Source organism: Balaenoptera ricei, chromosome 2 (genome assembly GCF_028023285.1).
Source record: "Balaenoptera ricei isolate mBalRic1 chromosome 2, mBalRic1.hap2, whole genome shotgun sequence".
Classification (NCBI taxonomy): domain Eukaryota; kingdom Metazoa; phylum Chordata; class Mammalia; order Artiodactyla; family Balaenopteridae; genus Balaenoptera; species Balaenoptera ricei.
The window spans coordinates 155,345,002-155,366,454 of NC_082640.1; the positions used below are offsets into that span (position 1 = coordinate 155,345,002).

Sequence of the window (21,453 nt, forward strand, 5' to 3'; positions counted from 1 at the left end):
AGCCCAGGCATTTCCTTTACAGGGTGTCCTAGCTGCCACAGGCATGTGGTGTTATCTAAACATTGATCTCAAAAACAATGAAAGCCTTTCAATTCAAGATCAGCATGGAGTGTGCAAATAAACCAGTATCTGTAGGACTGAAGAGGAGTTGGGGGTGGGAACAAGACTCAACAAAAAGAAACTTGGTCAGCCACAGCAGCAGGGGATTGCATCAGCTCAGGCATCCCTGACAGGAAAGCTGGGGCCTCTGGCAACACCCTTTCCATTTGTTAACAGGAACTTCCTCTGCAGATTCTAGTCAGGCCTGCAGGAGTCTGCCCAGGACAGGCATCTGGGCCCATCCCATTCCCACCCAAGCTCCTATGTCGGCAATCTGGCCACTCTACAGGGGTCTGTTTGTGGGCTCCATGAGAGTCACTAACTTTTCTCTTAGTTTCTGGGCAGGGAACTCCTATCTCTCACACAGGGAGGGTAGGTACATAGGAATCTTGCTCCTAGAGTCTTTAGGGGTGCAGCTAACAAAAAACTGTAGCAGCAGCTACTAAAACTGAATACTTCATGTTTGGGTGCAAAAATCCTTTCAGAGGGATAGACTGACACCTGAAACTGAGAAAGTGAGCTACATTAACTGTAATTTCTCAGCAGGGGTTCTGCAGCTGGCTCCTCCTGTTGAGAATGGTAAGAATGATCTAGTTCATCAGGAAGAAAAGGCTTAGAAGCAGTTTCCCCTCACAGTCAAGATATAAAGATAATGTCAAAGATCCTGTTGTTTATGATTCCATGGGTAAGATGCATGATAAATCATCTGGGACTTTTAAAAAAGGCAGATTGGGACTTCCCTGGCGGTCCAGTCATTAAGACTCCACACTTCCACGGTAGGGGGCATGGTTCAATCCCTGGTCGGGGAAACTAAGACCCCACAAGCCACATGGGCAAAAAAAACCAAGGCAGATTCTCAGGATCCATCCCCAGATATTCTAATTCAGTCTGAGAAGTGGGCCCAGGAATCTGAATTTAACAAGCAACCTTAATTAATTATGATGCATGTGACTTTCAAACCACACTTTGAAAAATATGGTTCCATTTTGGAATTTGGGGCGGCGGGTGTATGGGGGAAAATAAGGTGGAGAGAAAGCAGATTACTAGAGGCTCAGCGAAAAACCAACCACACAATATGGCACTTTTTACAGCCCCATGTCTAACAGCAGAAAGGACTCTAATTCCTTTTAAGATCAGAGTTCCACTCTACCAACAATGCCTGACATGTTTTTTTTCCTGCCCTCAACACATTCCCTGAAGGAGAAGTTTCTTACTTCCTCTTGGAGAACTGATGGTACCTGTACACAAGAATGCCTCAATCTTGACAGCAGAGGTGCCACCATCTCCACTCCTCCAGAGAAATGGCCACCATTACACACCCAAATGAGACGAGCAGTATCTTGAAAGGACTAGCAACAAGTTAAAATGAGTTCAAATCAAAATATCCCTAGTGGGAAGCAGCTGCATAGCACAGGGAGATCAGCTTGGTGCTTTGTGACCACCTAGAGGAGTGGGATAGGGAGGGTGGGAGGGAGACACAAGAGGGAGGGGATATGGGGGGATATGTATACATATAGCTGATTCACTTTGTTATACAGCAGAAACTAACACAACATTGTAAAGCAATTATACTCCAATAAAGATGTTAAAAAATAAAAAAATAAATAAGATAAAAGCAAGTAAAATAAAATGATTGTTACTAGATTTAAAAAGAAAAACAAAATATCCTTATAAGAAAAATAAAAGCAATAAATCTATTCCCAGCCTATCTTCAACCAAGAATTTGTCATAAAATGCAACAAGAATGGGGTAGGAGGTGATCCAAGGGTCAGCATGCAAAAGACGCAGGACAAAAAGCAAGAGAACCTCAGAACATCAGGAAACTATTCCTCACTAGTGTGTTCCCCTGGTTTTTTGCTTTTTGGTTTTTGGCCCCTCAAAAATATTCAATTGGACTTCTTTATTGCTTTGGTGGGATAAAAAGAAAAATTTAAAAAGTCTTTGGCCAAGGCTAAAGTCTTGGAACAGAAGAGAAACAAGCCAAGGCTGTTTCCAGAAAAAGTGACTAGGAGTATCAAGTCCTGCACAAGATAGAGCATTGGTAAACGTTCCAAGATCTGGCTTCATGAACCTAGATTTCCATAAATCCATGATTAAGTAATTCATCGATGGTGCCAACAAGATTTTCCAAAGCCCACTGGCATGAATTTCCTCAGAGCTTCTATGTGAAAGTTTCCTAACACCTGTGAAACACTTGGAGTCAAGGCACTGCTACTCCAAATCACAGGCATCAGACCTGGTTTCAGACAACCAGAGAGGCAAATTCAATGTCTCACGGGTAGGGGAAAATCTCTCCCCTCCAGTTTCTGCTTTAGGACAGGATGGCCTATAAGGAATACAGGGGCATTCTGTACTTCCTATAACACAACCCAGAGAACATGACAAATCCTAGAAGATACTAGAATTAAGTAAAAATGAAAAAGTTCAAAAAGTCACAGCCCACATCTTCAAGTGTGTTCAAGATCTTGGTGATCGCTTAACCTTTTTCTTTCTTTTTTTTTTTTAATTGAAATATAGTTGATTTACAACATTGTGTAAGTTTCTGGTGTACAGCAAAGTGATTCAGTTTTATATATATATATATATATTTTTTTTTTTTCTTTTCATATTCTTTTCCATTATGGTTTATGACAGGATATTGAATATAGTCCCCTGTGCTATACAGTAGGACCTTGTTGTTTATCTATTGTATATATAGTAGTTTGTATCTGCTAATCCCAAACTCCTAATTTATCACTCCTCCACCCCCTTTCTCCTTTGGTAACCGTAAGTTTGTTTTCTATGTCTGTGAGTGTGTTTCTGTTTTATAAATAAGTTCATTTGTATCATATTTTAGATTCCACATGTAAGTGATATCAATATGGTATGTCTTTCTCTTTCTGACTTACTTCGCTTAGTATGACAATCTGTAGGTCCATCCATGTTGCTGCAAATGACATTATTTCATTCTTTTTTATGGCTATGTAGTATTCCATTGCATATATATACCACATCTTCCTTTTGTTTTTTCAAATGGTTGTGCCCTGCGTGCACTTGTGGGATTTTACTTCCCCGACCAGGGACTGAACCCGTGGCCACGGCAGTGAAAGCGCCGACTCCTAACCATGGGACCACCAGGGAAGTCCCTGCCACATTTTCCTTAACCATTTCTTTTATGTGAGTTGGAAGGAGAAGAACCTGGGCTTTCTCTTTTGTTTTTTCTAACACAGTCCTCAGTTTCAAGACTGAGACTTCTCTAGAGGAAACCAGAACTATTGGACAATAAGCCCGAGAAAGACACACTGTCATCTGTGACTAAACAAACTTATTTTCTTCAGAACATGATCCACTGCCAAGCCTCTCTGGGTTGAAATATAGATACAGGTTCAGTGTCCATGGTAAAATTTCCTTCCCTTTTTGAACATCCAGAAATTTAAGTTTGAATGAGGTCAGCAGAAGTGCTAGACTAAATTTCTGATAAAAAGATCTTCAGGTAATCAAATGCATATCTAGTCCCTCCATGAAGCAAACACGGATGGTAGGTATTGCAGTGCCTCTAATCATCACCTTCCAGAACAGGGACATACCCAGAGTTGAAGTGACATACAGTCCACGTTTTTGCCTTTGGCTCAGAGGATCCCAAAAGCCACATAAAACCAACCAAGATCTCAACCCTATGCAAGATCTCAAAATGAATTAAGAGGCAGTGCCATAACAGTTTTGTTCTAGGACACTCATGACTTTTCTACAGAATTAGGGACTCAGCATTTAGTCATCTCAGTTCATCAGATGACCTGCTTATTCAAAACCCCACTTTAAGCTGTGAAAAATAGAGAGGGGTTTTGTAAGCAGCCATTTAATCTTTATCTTAAGCTATTCTTGGCCCTACCGTCTGACAGATGTTACATAGCATCAGCCCTGACCTCACAGTGTAGAAAACTGGAGAGGAAGAGTTTAATGAATACTGGTTGGCAGGGGGAAGAAAAAAGCCAGGGGAAGGGGGAGACTGAGATGGCAGTTGCTACAGCAACAGTAACAGTGCAGAAGGAGTGGGTGGGAATACAGGCAGATAAACAGGCAGTCCCTGATGGCAGGAGGAGAAACTGGGTGCGTGTGCTGACTGTCAGGGTACAAGGCCACAAAGCTAGAGGAATGTTAAAGGGGAAAGAGGCAAAGTCTAGAAAAAATCCTAAGCAGAAGAGGGTCTGAAAACAAAAATTACAATTTGGTATCTTCTACAAGAGCACTTATGCAAACAGCTGAAAACAAGAGAAGAGAGGAATGCAAAGGAAAGGGGAGAGAAGGCCAAAGTGCTGACCGATGAGACACGATTATAGGAAGATGGCTTATTTCATACAGGAGCCACTTACTGAGAATGTGTCCAAAAACCAGTCACCTCTAGTTGGCAATAATATAAATGTCTCAGGATAATGGCTTTCAAACTTGTTTATAGTAAACCTTTGTAGTAAGTACATCTTATACTGCATTCCAGTACACTCACATTTATTTAGCATAAATTCATTAAACAACTTACTGTCTGCTGTGTGCAATACACTGATTTTCTATTTTCCATTTTCTATCTAATAAATACTTGTGACCATCTAAATTAATTTCATGGCTCAATGGATTATTGAAAGAGCTTCCTATCTTATCTCCTTGCTTCCACTCTTGGCCCATGCTCCATTTCATCCTGAACAAGACAGCCAGAGGCATGCTGATCCATGAGTCAAGATCACATCATTCCTTTGCTGAAAATCTGCCAGCGGCTTCCCATTTCAACCAGATTAAAACCCAAATTCTTTTTTTTCTTTTTAAGGTTTTAAATTTTATTTATTTATTTATTTATTTACTTACTTACTTACTTACTCACTTACTTACTTACTCATTTAACTTTCTGGCCGCGCCACGTGCCATGTGGCATCTTAGTTCCCCGACCAGGGATGGAACCCGCACCCCCTGCATTGGAAGCACGGAGTCTTAACCACTGGACCGCCAGGAAGTCCCCCAAACCCAAATTCTTTATAATGCCAACAATGCCCTAGATAGCCCCTCAATCCCTATGTCTCTGACTCTGCCCCCTAGCACTCTTCTTACCTTACTCTGCTTCAACCACATGATGCCTCCTTCCTGCTCCTAGAATACGTCAGACATGTTTCTGCTTTAGGGCTTTTGCACTTGCAAATCCTGAGGGAACATTCCTCCCCAGATATGAGCATGGTTCGTTCACTTACCTCTTTATTCAAATATCCTTCTCAATTAGCCTTTCCTGATATACCCTATGCAAAAATGCAACTTCCCCAATGCTCCCTCTCTCCCTTGCCTGCTTAGTTTTCTCTACTACATGAATCACCATCTTACATACCATATATTTTTAAGTACTTATTTTGTTTCTTATTTGTCCTTTTCCACTAGAGTATTACCTTTTATGTCTTTTCCTGTGCATCCCAAGTGCTTAAACAGTGCCAGACACATAATAGGCATTCAATAAGTAGATGCTGCATGATCTAGTGGATCATGAGTAGCAATCTGAAAAACCTGACTTAGAACATTAAACAAAACAGGCTCCACAAAGGTTCACCTGGCTCCTGACATTTGTCTGCTCACGAAATCTAATCTTGAGAGGCAAGCAGAAGAGCAACATAAAATTCAGAGAAATAGCAGGAGGCTTGGAGATCATCTGAGTCAAAGTTTTCTTTCACAGGCAAAGGACTGTGGCCCAGAAAGTAAAATGATTTGCCAATGACCACTTAGGTCTTCTCCTCCTCACTGACACCACCACACGTCCTTCAAATGAGTTAAATTTATCTACCTGCTAATAAGCAGCCAACAAGAAGGAAGACTTTAACAGGTAAACAGGTATCATGATTATATCTTGTATTTTAAAGCAAGTTTCTGATATTTGCAAAATAAAAGTTCAAAAGGAAAATTAATAGTTAAACTTTAGGAATTCAATTACAAGCTAAAAAAAGAAAATTTATCAGGTTTCAGAAGGTGGACAGTGAATTCTATAGGCTTTGAATACATGCCCTATCCAATTATATCTAAGAATAGATAGTGATAAACATTTGGATTGATGGATGTACTGAGACCAACAAGAAGGTACGTTAATTAGACTATAGCATTTAGGTAATTTTTTTTACACCTTTCATTTTATTTTCCAAGTTTTCCTACAATGAACATGAACTTCTGTAATCAGAAGAAAATACATCATTCTAAAATGTCATCTCAAACATACTCCCTCTTTAATTAAGGGACCACAGAAGACAGATTTGAGAAAAGTATGACAGTGGGGAATTTAAAGAGCTTCTTAACTGAAACTTCAAATAATATGCTGCCCCACAGGATTCTGATGTAGATGCAAATCTGAAATTAAATCATTGTTTTAAATTCATATAATGATAGTTAAACAAAAATTTTCAAAGGACTCTGAAAATTTCAGTGTCCCTCACCATCTTTCTCAATGAAGGCAAATAATATCCCTCCTTTGAAAGGTTTTAAAGTACTAAACAGGCCTCCCTTGGTTAGCACTGGACATAGTACCAGGTTAGATCTGAAACTACACCTAGTTTGATTTCCTTCTGCAGATCCACCATTCCACTTCCCAAGTACCCATAAATAAATGGCAAAGTTGTATTACTGTAATAAAAAACTGATTCAAAACACAAAGTTTTTAATGTAGAATTCAGAAACATTAGCAATGTTCTTAGAAAGTCTTCCATACGTAGGCAAATTCATGGATAAATGAAGCCAAGATTATTAAGAGTGTATGAAGACATCCCCATCTAAAACACGTGACTCACACCAGATAAAATACAAGGGGTCAAACCTAAGGTCACAAAATAAAAAGTTCAAACTATGAAGAATTCATGAAGGAATCAAATCACAATAGATACCCCTGAAGAAGCAACAAGTTCTATTAAATTTAATTTCCAAATATTACTCAGCCATAAAATGGAACGAAATTGAGTTACTTGCAGTGAGGTGGATGGACCTAGAGTGTCATACAGAGTGAAGTAAGTAAGAAACAGAAAAACAAATACCGTATGCTAAACGCATATATATGGAATCTAGAAAAATGGTACTGATGAACCTAGTGGTAGGGCAGGAATAAATGCAGACGTTGAGAACAGACTTGAGGGGGATGGGGAGGCTGGGACGAAGTGAGAAAGTAGCATTGACATATATACACTGCCAAATGTAAAACAGATAGCTAGTGGGAAGCTGCTGCATAGCACAGGGAGATCAGCTCAGTGCTTTGTGACCACCTAGAGGGGTGAGATAGGGAGGGTGGGAGGGAGACGCAAGAGGGAGGGGATATGGGGATATATGTATACATATAGCTGGATTCACTTTGTTATACAGCAGAAACGAACACAACATTGTAAAGCAATTATACTTCAATAAAGATGTATAGGGACTTCCCTGGTGGCGCAGCGGATAAGAATCTGCCTGCCAATGCAGGGGACACGGGTTTGAGCCCTGGTCCGGGAAGATTCCACATGCCACAGAGCAACTAAGCCTGTGTGCCACAACTATTGAGCCTGCACTCTAGAGCCCGCAAGCCACAAGTACTGAAGCCCAAATGCCTAGAGCCTGTGCTCCACAACAAGAGAAGCCACTGCAATGAGAAGCCCGCACACCACAACGAAGAGTAGCCCGTGCTCGCCGCAACTAGAGAAAGCCCGTGCGCAGCAACGAAGACCCAATGCAGCCAAAAATAAATAAATTAATTAATTTAAAAAAAAAAGATGTATAAAAAAATTAATTTCCAAGATGTCTGTGTGTAAATTGTATCACCTAATCCTTACATTAACCCTATAAGGTGGACAGTGAAGGTAACATTATTCTCATCTCAAATTGGAGGAGACCTAGGTCCTGAATGCTTATGTGACTTGGCTTTAACCATACAACAAATAAGCAGCAGAAATAGGGCCAACAAGTTGTTTTCTGCTTCTTGGTTCAACAAGATTTCACAGAATACACTGTGGAGATGCATTATTTCACCCAGCAAAAAAAAAATAGCATCATATAACAATGCATCAGGGCCAGAAGGATTCATCTAAGTAATTCACTTCATACCCTTCCCTGTAGTTCAGTAACTCATATATTCATGCATGCCTTTACTGAATAAACATTTATTGAATACCTGCTAACTATTCTAGACAATATGCTAGGCACACGAGTTTAAAGATGAAATAAGATGAAAAGACACTTTCAAGAACTAATCAGGGACAAGAAAACCAACAGTTTCCTTCTATAACATGAATAGTGTTCTAATAAGGGGAATATGTGCTATGAGAGACATAGGAAGAATATCTACCCTCCACTAGGTACACAGGAGGGGGAGCAGTCACAAAAGACTTCATAGAAGAAAAATCTAAGCTGACTCTTAACAGAGAGAGTCAGAGAGTTGACTCAAGTTCTTAACTGGCAAAAGAAACGAGATAAATCTGGATATGTTAATATATAGATAAATCCCCAACATACACTGATGGGTGAAATAGTCAAGTTGTAGAATAACTGCATAGTAGTACATCATTTGTGTGAAAAGCATACATGCGTATAGAAAACAAAAATCATATATTTTCTATGGGTACATGTATAAGCATATAAAAGCAAAGAAAAAGTTCTGGAAGCATATACTACAAACTCCTAACACTCATTACCCCCAGAGGAGGGGGCAGGGGACCAGGACTGGAAGAGATAGTCAGAAGGAACTTTAGCCTTACTGACAGTTTTAAAAGGAGAATGTTATTATGTGTTACTTGCATTTAACTTTTTATTTTGAAATAATTATAGATTCAGAGGAATTCGCAAATAAATTTTCTTGTAAAAAGAATTTGCAAAGAATAAAAATCATATGATCATCTCAACAGAGATGCAGAAAAAGCTTTTGACAAAATTCAACATCCATTTATGATAAAAACTCTCCAGAAAGTGGGCATAGAGGGAACATATCTCAACATAAAAATATGATAAAGCCCCAGCTAACATCATACTCAACAGTGAAAAGCTGGAAGTGTTTCCTCTAAGATCAGGGACAAGACAAGGATGCCCGGTCTTGCCACTTTTATTCAACATAGTTTTGAAGTCCTAGCCACAGCAATCAGAGAAGAAAAAGAAATAAAAGGAACCCAAATTGGAAAGGAAAAAGTAAAACAGTCATTGTTTGCTGATGATGTGATACTATACATAGAAAATTAAGAAGGTTCTTTGAACCCTTTACCCAGACTCTCCCAATGTTACCACCTTGCATAACTACAGTATGATATCAAAACAAGGAAATTTACATTGGTACAATCTATAGAGCTTACTCAGATTTTGTCAGTTATACATGCACTCATTTGTGTGTGTGTGTGTGTGTGTGTGTGTGTGTGTGTGTGTGTGTAGCTCTGTGCAATTCTATCACTTGTATAACTTCATGTAACCACAATACTTATCTGTACCATCACCACAAGACTTCCTTGTGCTACCCTTTTATAGTCACATCCACCCCCTCTACCTCTAACCCTAACACCTGGCAATGACTAAATTGTTCTCCATCTCTATAATTATATTATCCCATGAATGTTATATAAATGGAATCAGGCAGTATGTATCGTTTTGAGATCGGCTTTTTCACGTAGCGTAATTCACTTAAGGTTTATCCAAATTGTTGCATGTATCAATAGTTCACTATTTTTTATTGCTGAGTAGTACTCTATGGTATAAATGTACTACAGTTTTTTTTTGTTTTTAAACTATTCACCCATTGAAAAACATATGGGTAGTTTCCAGCTTTTGGCTATTATGAATAAAGCAGCTATGAACGTTCATGTTCAAGTTTCTGTATGAAAGTAAGTTTTCCTCTCTCTTGGATAAATGCCCAAGATTGCAACTGCTGGGTCAGATAATAAGTTCATTTTTAATTTATAAAGGAACTACCAAAATATTTTCTAAAGTGGTTGTACTATTTTACATTCCCACCAGCAATGTATGAGTGATCCAGTTTCTCCACATCTTCACCAGCATTACTTGTATTTTATTTATTTATTTATTTAAATTTATTTTTATTTATTTTTGGCTGCACTGGGTCTTTGTTGCTGCGTGCGGGCTTTCTCTAGTTGCGGCGAGTGGGGGCTACTCTTCTTTGCGGTGTGCAGGCTTCTCATTGCGGTGTCTTCTCTTGTTGCGGAGCACGGGCTCTAGGCACGCGGGCTTCAGTAGTTGCAGCACGCAAGCTCAGTAGTTATGGCTCATGGGCTCTAGAGTGCAGGCTCAGTAGTTGTGGCACAAGGGCTTAGTTGCTCTGCGGCATGTGGGATCTTCCCCGACCGAACCCGTGTCCCCCGCATTGGCAGGAGGATTCTTTAACCACCGCGCCACCAGGGAAGTCCCATTACTTGTATTTTAAAAAGCTAAGCTAAGAAGTCAGTCAATGGGGACTTCCCTGGTGGTTCAGTGGCTAAGACTCCACGCTCTCAGAGCAGGAGGCCTGGGTTCGATCCCTGGTCAGAAAACTAGATCGCACATGCCCCAACTAAGAGTTCGCATGCCGCAACTAAAGATCCCGTGTGCTGCCAACTAAAAGATCCTGCATGGCACAACCAAAAGATCCCTCATGCCACAACTAAAGATCCCACACACCGCAACTAAGACCCGGCACAGCCAAATAATAAGTCAGTCAATGTATTTTATTTTATTTATTTATTTTTGGGCTGCATTGGGTCTTCGTTGCTGCACGCGGGCTTTCTCCAGCTGCGGCGAGCAGTGGCTACACTTCATTGCGGTGCCTGGGCTTCTCACTGCAGTGGCTTCTCTTTGTTGCAGAGCACAGGCTCTAGGTGTGTGGGCTTCAGTAGTTGCAGCACACAGGCTCAGCAGTTGCGGCACGTGGGCCCTAGAACGTGTGGGCTTCAGTAGTTATAGCGTGCGGGCTCTAGGGCGTGCAGGCTTCAGGTAGTTGTGGCATGTGGGCTCAGGAGTTGTGGCTCACAGGCTCTAGAGCCCAGGCTCAGTAGTTGTGGTGCACGGGCTTAATTAGTTGCTCTGCGGCATGTGGGATCTTCCTGGACCAGGGATCAAACCTGTGTACCCTGCACTGGCAGGCGGATTCTTAACCACTGCGCCACCAGGGAAGTCCAGTCAATGTATTTTAAAACGAAAGACAAAACCAGATATTTTTGGCTTCCTTATGGATATACACAACACCATCTATGAAACATTTTCGTAACCAAAAAAAAAAAATCAAACCTGAATCTGTTTGAGCCCCTAGATCTAATACCAATTTATGGAAAAAACTGGGATAAGAGGCAACATGCTAAATGATGGTATAAAAATGCAATCAGTACAGTTGTCCCTTGGTATCCATGGGGGATTGGTTCCAGGACCCCCCCATAGATACCAAAATCCGTAGATACAGATCCCGAGGATACAAAGGGCCGACTGTATAACCTAAAATGTGAGAAATTCCATAAAGCAAATAATCCAGTTTCTTTAACAAGTAAATTACAAGAGAAAAAATGAAAGGTAGGAGTATCTATAGATTAAAAAAGACTTATAAGCCATGTCAACTAATTGCTTTGTACGGACCTTATTTAAATCCTCATTCATAAAAACCAACTGTAACATTCATGAGGCAGTTAAGGAAATGTAAACACTAAATATGCAGTGGTATTAAGGAATTATTGTTAATTTTTTAGGTATGATAATAATATTGATTATGTTTTTTAAAAGAGTTATCTTTTTAAAAATAAATTTATTATTTATTTATTTTTATTTTTGGCTGCGTTGGGATCGGGCTTTCTCTAGTTGCGGCGAGCCCGGGCTATTCTTTGTTGCGGTGCGCAGGCTTCTCACTGTGGTGGCTTCTCTTGTTGCGGAGCACAGGCTCTAGGCACGCGGGTTTCAGTAGTTGTGGCATGAGAGCTTAGTAGTTGTGACTCGCAGGCTCTAGAGCACAGGCTCAGTAGTTGTGGCACACAGGCTTAGTTTCTCCACGGCATGTGGGATCTTCCCGGACCAGAGCTCAAACCCGTGTCCCCCGCATTGGCAGGCGGATTCTTAACCACTGTGCCACCAGGGAAGCCCAAGAATTATCTTTTCATGGAAAGTAATCTGGCAGTTCCTCAAAAAGTTTAACACAGGATTACCATATGATCCAGCAATTCCACTCAAGTATAGACCCAAAAGAACAGAAAACAGGTACTCAAACAAGTACTTATTCATGAATCTTAAGAGCAGCACTATTCATAATAGCCAAAAGGTGGAAACAACTCAAATGTCCATCAATGGGTGGATAAACAAAATGTGGTATATATATCCATACAATAGAAAATTATTCAGCCATAAAAAGGAATGAAGTTCTGTACTGATACATGCTACAATGTGGGTGAATCTCAAAAACATTATTCTAAGTAAAAGGCCAGACAAAAGGTTATATGATATATGAAATATCTGTAACAGGTAAATCCATAGATACAGAAAGCAGATTGGTGGTAGCCAGAAACTAGGGGAGAAGTATTCTGGGGGAGTAATTGCTTAATGGGTATAGGTTTTATTTTGGAATGATAAAAATGCTTTGGAACTAGACAGAGGTGGTAGTTGCACGACACTGTGAATGTATTAAATGCCACTGAAGTTTTCACTTTAAAATAGTTAATTTTATGTTATGTAAATTTTATCTCAATTTTTTAAAAAGAATATCTTTCAGAGATACATACTAAAGTATTTACAGAAGAAATGATATAATGCTACATGGAAATGGATCCAAAATAATTGGGAAGGGAGGTCACAGAGGAAGAATAAATGAAATAAGATTGTCAATGGGTTAATTGAAGCTGGGTGCTAGGTATAATGGAGTTTATTTTACAATTCTACATATATATATATGTGTATGTGAATTTTTTAATATAAAAAGCTTTTTAAAAAGAAAAAAAAGTCAAGATTTGATTTTAAAATAAAGTGTACTTGATTTAGGAAATTGATATCACCTCCTCCTAAATAACAAGAGTTGGGGAGAATTAAAGGGAGGATATGAACTGGAACATGCTTCCACAACTCCCATCCATTCACCAGGCCTTCCCCAGATGCTCTGGTCTGAAGCTAAGTCTCTTGCTATAAAAAGGCACACTGGTGAGAATGAATGGACACAGGGAAGCTCTGGCCTGAAGCCCAAAGACCCTGGGTCCAAATGAACACAGCAGCAAATTCAGCAGACCTCTGAATAATCACAGCTTCCACCTTGAAGGATAAGCAAAGTTGCCAGATCACCTGGGGTATGTATTAAAAAATGGCAGATTCACAGGTTCTGCCCCAGATCAACAGTTCAATCTCTGGGTCTGTGCTTCAGGAAGCAGCATGTTAACAACCTCCCCAGGTGATTCTGATGCCCTCTAAAGTTTGAGGATCACTGGGTTAGCATACTGGGGCCCTGGTATCTTCTAGTGGACAAAGCTGATTCTAGAGCTCCACCTTGTGGCCCAAAAGCCAGAAAGCAAGTTTGCCAGAATCCTTGACTTCCATACATCACTAGTTGACAGGTGTCGAAAGCCCCAGAAGAACCCTTACAACCTCCTCTAAGGACTTACTCCCTGCAGATGACATTTTGATCCATGCCATCACACTCAGGGAGTTAATGAAAACATTACAGAAAGCTAGCTTTGAGAATACGTACTATTTTGGGATGAGTGTAACACTGTACTCACTCAATATTTACTGAGGGTCCGTAACATTCTAAGCACTGTGCTAGGCAATAGAGATTAAAAATAAATAAAACATGGCTCTGTCCTTAAAAATCCACAGAAAAACATAAGAATTAATAGTACAGATTAGGACAAGTGCTTCCTTCCTGAGAAGTAATTCCTGAGCACTGGAAGGAAATAACAGACATAATACTGGTCTGTCTGGAGATAAAACATAGTTACAGTAAAGATAATCAATGATGGCAAAAGCGGTGACTGAGACATGCAACATGAATGCCACAGGCCATAAGCATTATACTTTACAGAGGCTCTGGAGAGAGCGATCCCTTCTGCTAGAAGTGAGGGAAAGCTTCATTCATTCAGCATGTACTCTGTGCCAAAACTGGGCTAGATGCTGGGGACACAGCGAGAAAAGTAAGCTTTAAGAGTATGTAACAGGGAGACACAGCAAGGACGTCTGCACTGATGGGCTTCCATTTGATCTTGGACCTTGAAGGGTAACTAGGATTTGAATAGGAAAAGAAAAATCAAGAAAAAGGGAGAAATTCTCCTCTATGTGTGTTTGTATGTAGAGGAGGAGTTACAAGGGGAGAAGGGACACTGGTACCAGTGAAGGGGTTGACTGCTTGCGTAACGAGTTTTTACTTCATCCAGTAAACTAGGTCATACATTCATTCCAAAAAAAACCATTTTCTTGGAGCATCCCGCATAATTGGTTCTGGGGATATGGCCATGAACAAAGATAAAAAGCAGCCACTAAAGCTCCTGGGTAGGGGAATGGCAAAAGTGATGTTTAAGGACATGTGCTATGTGCCAGAAACAAGAGGCAGGTTAAGAAGCCAGTGTAGTCAACACCTTATGGAAACAGTGATATGGACCTGAAATAGGGCAGGGGCTTTAAGAACTGAAAATAGTGGCCAGGCACTAACACAGAGCAAGGCTGGTCATGGCAGAGGGAGGGAGAAACAGAAGAGTCAAATGAGACTCTAGGATTTTAGCCAGGATGAGTACAAGAGTGATGGCGACATTAATAAAAATACAGAACTTAAAGGTATACAGTTTTAGGGGAAAAAAAACAAGCTTTTATTACAGTCGTCAATAGATGGGACATTTGCCTGAGTATTGGATATATACATATAAACAGTAAAGGTGGGTGAGTGGGAGAGGAGAGTGAGAAAGCAGAGTATAAATGCCTTTTCGGGCCTTTGAAGTTGAACACTTGGGCTCTATTTTCCCATAATAGTATGAGCAGCCTGCAAATGCAATGTGGCAGAGTTTGCCTAGCTGTTCAGAAGGCAAGGAGTTACACTTAATTTGGTCTCTACAGAAGTAGGATTGGCACAGGCCGAGAGAACATTTAGGCCCCAAAGCCAGGTGAGTTACTAAGAGCAATTCCTTTCTGATAGCAGGAATTTGAACTCATTACCCATTATCAAATGTGTCATTTACACAACACGTAAAAGCACCAGCTTATAAGGTAAGTCTTTACAGGAATTACTGGCTTGCCCTAGTTTTATTATTGAGTGGGAAAGAACCACTCTCTTTATTATCCTTGTCAAAGCAAGACATTGTTACCTGTCACAGAACTAACGGTTCCTGACAAAAACTGACAAACTAAAGATACGAGAAGGGAGAGAGGTGGTGAGTGAGCAGACAGCTAAAACAGGCAACGAAAACGGTGAGACAAGGAGAGTAACAGCAGGGAAAACTTCACTTTCCCTGAACACTTTGGATGTTCAAGGAGTTCAGTTTTGAAAACTGTTCAGAGGCCACTGCAATAGTCCAAGCAAGACATCATAACTGGGATGTTGGCAGTGATAGAGGAGAGGATGGTTGTGAAAAGACATCGGCAGAAATAATCTAAATGAAATAAACCAAACCTCGCCCAAACTTGCAATGTATACTTGTATATGTGAAGTTTTCTCTTATCCAGTCACTTATACTCAAGTTCCCCAGCTACGGCCCCCTCATTTCCACTAAAATCCCCAAAGCAGACCCTCAAACTCCAATGACTACATGACCAGGGAAGTAACATAAATGAGAGAAGCACACCTGGATTAAGACATCAAGGAGTGGTGGAACCTGTAACACATCCCAAAGGTTTAAAGAGGAACCCATGACTCAACTTCGGCTGACTGTTGCCATGTGAGAATAAAGGTCCAATGACATCAGATTTTTTGACTTTTTCAAGAGATGTTAGAAACTGTGATTTTTTCTGTGTAATTTTCTAAACACTATTACATCATGTAGGCCAAGCAAAATATCTCCGTGGGTTGAATATGACCTATGCGCAACTAGTTTACAACCTCTGTTCTAAAGCTTTACAAAAGAAAAATTAAGAGCATGTGTAGGTTTCCAGGGTTAGGAGAGCAAGAAACATGGGAAGTCAGCATGAAGACTGGGGCTGGGCCAGAAGACAGTGAAAAGGGAGGCAGAAACTCTAAAGGCCTCAGACTCTAGAGTTGGACAGGCCTGTATTAAAAAAATTTGAGAGGAATTCTGACAAAGTTTTATTTCAAGGAGGCATAGATGAAAGAAAACTAGAACATACAGGGGAGGATATAATACACATATATGCATGTTATTTCACCTCTGTACCTTGACTTCCTTATCATTAAAATAGGAATAATAGAATCTATTTCATAAGGTTGTCATAGGATTAAATAAGGAATTATTCATATAACTGTCATTATCCCCAGTATGTAATGCTTAATAAATGTTGGCTATTATTTATTATTATGAGGCACCGAGAGGTGAAGTAACATGCTCAAGATCACATGGCTATTAAGGTATACTGCCTGGCTCCGTACCCAGGATGTACTTCACATCCTACACTCTAAACCTTCAAGCTCTTCTGCCTCCCTTTACAATCTGTACAATAGGAAGTCAGATCAGATGATAACTGAAGTCCCTTCTAGAGCTGACACTTTATTCTACCAGCCAGCCCTCTAGTCAGCTTACTTCAGGGCAGTAGTAGGACAAATATGAACCTGTTCACACTCCTATGGGCTACCTGCTAAAGTGGAGGGACACAGCTTAGGCTTGGGGTAGGGCAGGGAAACCATTCCAGCATGGAACCACCCATAAGGTAAGCTAGGAAGGAAAAGATATTCAATGTGAGCCCCCCTTATTGTTCCACGGAGATATATTTGTTTCTAGGGAGCCACTGGGTCACTTAAATAGGCCCAGAATTCACACATGTGCCCAAGCTACTACAAGCTGGAAGTTACTTAGAAGCCTGCTAAGGAACCACAACAGGCTCTAAATCAAGAATCTTTAGAACACTGAGTGACTCATCCTCTTGGGGTTCAAGGGTCTCTATAAGAACCTGGTAAAAGCTCTCCTTGTCCCTAGAAAAAAATGCCACGTGTGCTCGCTCAGATACACAAGCACACATGATTTTACCTGCAATTACAAGGGGTTCACAAATTCCCTAAAATCTTTCCCTAGACTTTAAGTATACCTGAAATAGATCATCTCTCCTGTTCCAGGCTTGTCCTCCCAGGCAATTCAGAATTGTCCCAAGATCTGGGTTGGGGTTTCTAGGCAGCTGTGTTTAGGAGACAAATCATCCATTGCAACTCAGCATAATTAATCCTGCATGGAAAAGACAAGGGCTGTCTCTTTCTCCCCACGCCAACTTGCACTGAGAAAATTCAAACAGAAAAGATCTGCAGTTTAATCCCCAAACACTAGTGGATGTGAAGAACAGGACCTCAAGAATATTTCATACCCTTTTTCTGTCTCATATCCACAAAACCTTAGAAAAGTTGAAAGAAACAGGTAAAAACATCCTAGTCTCCACAGCACTGTGCTCCTCCTTTTATTCCAAAAAAGGAATCAGTCAAGATTGCCAATTAGCTCTACTAGATGACTTTTCTCCCACATGGGCTTAGAAAACTATAGGTTACCAAAGAAACCACATAACCTCACCCATAAATGAAGAAGTAATCAAAACAAGAAGATATTTTTCCCCCATAAGACTTGCAACAGTTTAAGTGTTCATGACGGTCAGGAGATGCATGTAGTCTCATGCACAGTTGGTAAGTTTGTAAATCAGTGCAGCCTTTTGTGGTCGTGGGAAAATTTGACAATTTTTATAAAAAATGTAAAAACATACACTCTTTGTTTGATGCAGCAATTACCTAGACATTTTTGCAAAGGTAGGCCAAGATAGTTGTGTGACCAGGGTCAGTGAAGCATAGTTTATAATGGCCCAAACAGGAAACAAGAAGTCTGGTTGTTGGGTACATGATATGAATGGAATACCATGTAGCCATTAACAGAATGTGCTAGATTTGCAAGTGCTTATATGAAAAAAGCTCCAAGACATATTATTAATTGAAAAAAGAAGCTGAGCACAGTGGTATTATTATGTGGTTCCTTTAGTCTAAATTCTTTTAAGGATATATATTCTTTACACGAGTTACACGCATTAAGTTATGTTCTGGACAGATACATAAGAAACTGTTCACTGTAGTTACCTTTGGAGATAGTGACTAGAGACCAGGAAAGAGAAGTACTGTATTGATGTAAAACATTTAAAAAACATACAAGCAACAGAGATAATCTTGAGATGGGATTTTCTTTTTCTATCTTTTTTTTCTTTTCATTACACTTTTCTGGATATAGACCTTAAATCTAATAAATGTTACTATAAAAGTAAAGCAGAAATCTCACTTAGAATTTTTTAAAAAGAAAGAAGCCATGTTTAGTGACGAGACAAGTAGAAAGGGGAGGAGGGTCCAAATATAATGCACAGTAGGAAGCTGGTAGAGGAAAATCGGGAGAAGCGTAAACGTTCAACCCCCCTCTTCTCTCAAGACACTGCTGACATCATGAACTACTCAAGCTTTCCACTGGCGATGAACAGCTCAGGGCTCACTCCAGTTGCCAGCTATTCATTCTCAGTATGGGAGACAGCAGGTTGGGAGAAAGCTGGCATCTTTAGTCCAAATTCTGCCTTTTGTGATAAGGACAAGGCAGAACAGTTGTTCCTGAAGAGCCCAAAGTGGCAGAGGAGGCTACAGCCGAACACAGGAGATTGTCTTCCTGGCAGAGAACAAGCCTCCCTCAGCACACAGCGTGAAGGCACAGCAGGGGTCCTGCTACTACACGCATTTCAGCCACATGGAAAAGGAAGAGCCAGGTGCATAGGCAACAGAGAGCAGGAGAAATCTCTGCTGCCCTATGGAGCCTCAGGGAGCCCTGCTCAACACCAGGGATCCCCTTCTGGGCTACACAGATCTGCCATAGATCCAAACTCATCAGACTGCCCCATGGAGAGAATTAGCTAGAACAAAAAATCACCAAGGAAGATAATCCTCTGTACTCAATTGCCCCTTTCATCCGAGGCCCATGAAATAAGTCATAACCTCGCTTACTTTCCATGATACTCTTCTGCAATAGTACCTTAAAGTGGGAAGTTACCTCCATGTAGAATTTTCAGAGGAGCTAGCAATGCATGCAAATCTTTCATAAAGCAAGGTTTGGCTTCATGTACAGATGCCATAAAAGGTCATCTCTCCCCCATGGGATTTAAGGAACATGAAAGAGGCTCCTACTTGCTCCATCCACATACTTCTCTTAATGATGTCTGAAATTCCCCCATGAGTGATTCGGACCATCAGCTCAGAATTGTCCTAAGTGTACTCTTTAATAATGCAAACAGAAGGGGAACACATTAGGTCCCTAACACTGTAGTGCAGTGGCTCTTAACCTTTATTGTTGTAGTCACTCGTCCTTTTGTGAAAGTGAAAAAAGCTAAACTCCCTTCTCAGAAAAACATACTTAGATGAATACACAATATAATTTCCATGCAGTTTGGGGGTTCACAGTCTTCCTGAAGCTCACATCCCCTTCAGCCCAGGGTTAAGAATCCCCAGTTCAGGGGCAATGCATTTAACAAATCACCATCACTCCCCCAGAAGGCCTCCCATGCATTTGGGGAACCCTGGATCTAAAGTTAGAAGGTAGTGCTGAAGAGAGCTCTGCCATTGCAAAGTTTGCCTAGAACTGATGCTGTCTAGAGTCCAGATTATAATTTATGATTCCTCCTTAGCAAGGAGTGTGGGTATCTCACACTGCCTGCCCCTTGGAAATAGGGTCTCCCTGGCTTCAGAGACACTGGGATATGTTGGGAGATGTCCAACTGAGATCAACTGCCAATCAGGTTCTCAAGACTGTTGCTGACTGATGACATTACCTGCGAGTTGAGTCAGGGGAAAGTTTTAACAACTTCTGAGTAAAGGGGGCTCACCTCTGAGGTTTTCGAATATCCCAGAGTCCCACTCCTTCCTTTGAATTGGCTGTGGCCAATAACCTGGGCTCCACAGGGTTGAACATGACACTGTGAAAGGCTGATGGGTAGTTGGCCAGGCAGAAGGGCTCTGTGAAGAGAGAAATTCTGATCAGTCCACTTCAGGCACTCCTGGGCCTGTGGCAGGCAGACAAGCAGGAATGTGAAAGCAAGAGGAGCACAGTCATTAACAATCACCCCAGTGGGCTGGAAGCCAGTGTAGTACATCATTCCAGTAGCCACGCTTATTCACAAGGTCCCCACAAGTCCTGGCACACATCTTCTGCACAAGAAAGTCTGCAAACAGCAACTTAAACACATATACACAAATTTTAAGCTATAATGCCGAGAAATAAACAATAGTACCTATTCAGATCCTGTAACAAAACAGAAATGGTCACTGTAAATGGGAAGTTAAGCTGTTTTACAGTAAGTAAAACTGAATTCCTCATGAGTTAAAAAAATTCACAGTCAATTACTGGTAGGATTATTATACCTGAATCCAAATGTACTAGCTTTAGAAGTTGAAAGTTTTAAAACTACACAAAGATTTAATGAAGACAAAATAAAACAATAGTGCAGTTTTTCCTTCTGGTAATATTGCTCCCTAAATTGAAAAGAAAATAGCCTCAGTCTAGAATTTTAAGATTTCATTTCCAATGTTGGAATACTTAAAAAAAAAAATAAAGGCATCTAGTACTTGAACTTCTCTTGCATCCAGCCAGTTTCTAATCAACTTCACCTAGAAACCCTGCAGCCTCTTGCATATACTAGCTGGCTCCAGGTGAGGAAGGAATCACTTTGCTGCCTGTGGGGGACATACTCCTATGGAAGTTGTTTAGAAGCAATAGACAGAAAGCACTCCTCAGTCTATGATTTCCATATGTGATACTTCACAGGCCTCTGGGCACAGGGAGTGCTCAATAATCTCAGCCACGAGGCAGTTCAGACAAAGGAGAAGTCCACGTACCAAGCAAACCATTTCACTCAACCATAGCTGCTGCTTTTGGCTACCATGCCTGCCTGACTCTGAGAACAAACTTCTCTTATAGCCTGAACCTCAATAATGAGCACAGACCAGCATATTAAATGCTCAGAATATAGAAGAATAAAAAGACTCAGAGTCTGCCAGACAAGGTAGGCAAGATAGTAACTCTATGTACATAGGTATGGTCATGACAAAGCTGCACCAAGAGTGGGGCTGGGGGTGGCATTGAGGGTATGCTGGAGGAAAGAGCCTTTGAAGGTAGAGTGACAGAAGTCTCTCTGCAGGAAATGAGCTGAAAAGATGCATTTCCTGAAGAACTTCAGAGAAATTCAACAAGACAAATTCTTAATTTTACATTTCAGAGACCCAAAGAACACATTTGGAAGAGGAACTCACCCAGACAATCC

At 40.7% G+C, this 21,453-nt stretch overlaps 1 protein-coding gene across 3 annotated transcripts in view; it reads right to left on the reverse strand.

Annotated features, from left to right (window-relative positions):
• DCAF5 (DDB1 and CUL4 associated factor 5) overlaps window positions 1-21,453 on the reverse strand; it is a 105,237-nt gene that overhangs the window by 49,132 nt on the left and 34,652 nt on the right. For all 3 annotated transcript variants that reach the window (XM_059914499.1, XM_059914501.1, XM_059914500.1), the window contains exon 5: window positions 20,020-20,149. In XM_059914499.1, coding sequence (XP_059770482.1) covers window positions 20,020-20,149 — 130 coding nt within the window. The remainder of the gene's footprint in view (window positions 1-20,019; window positions 20,150-21,453) is intronic.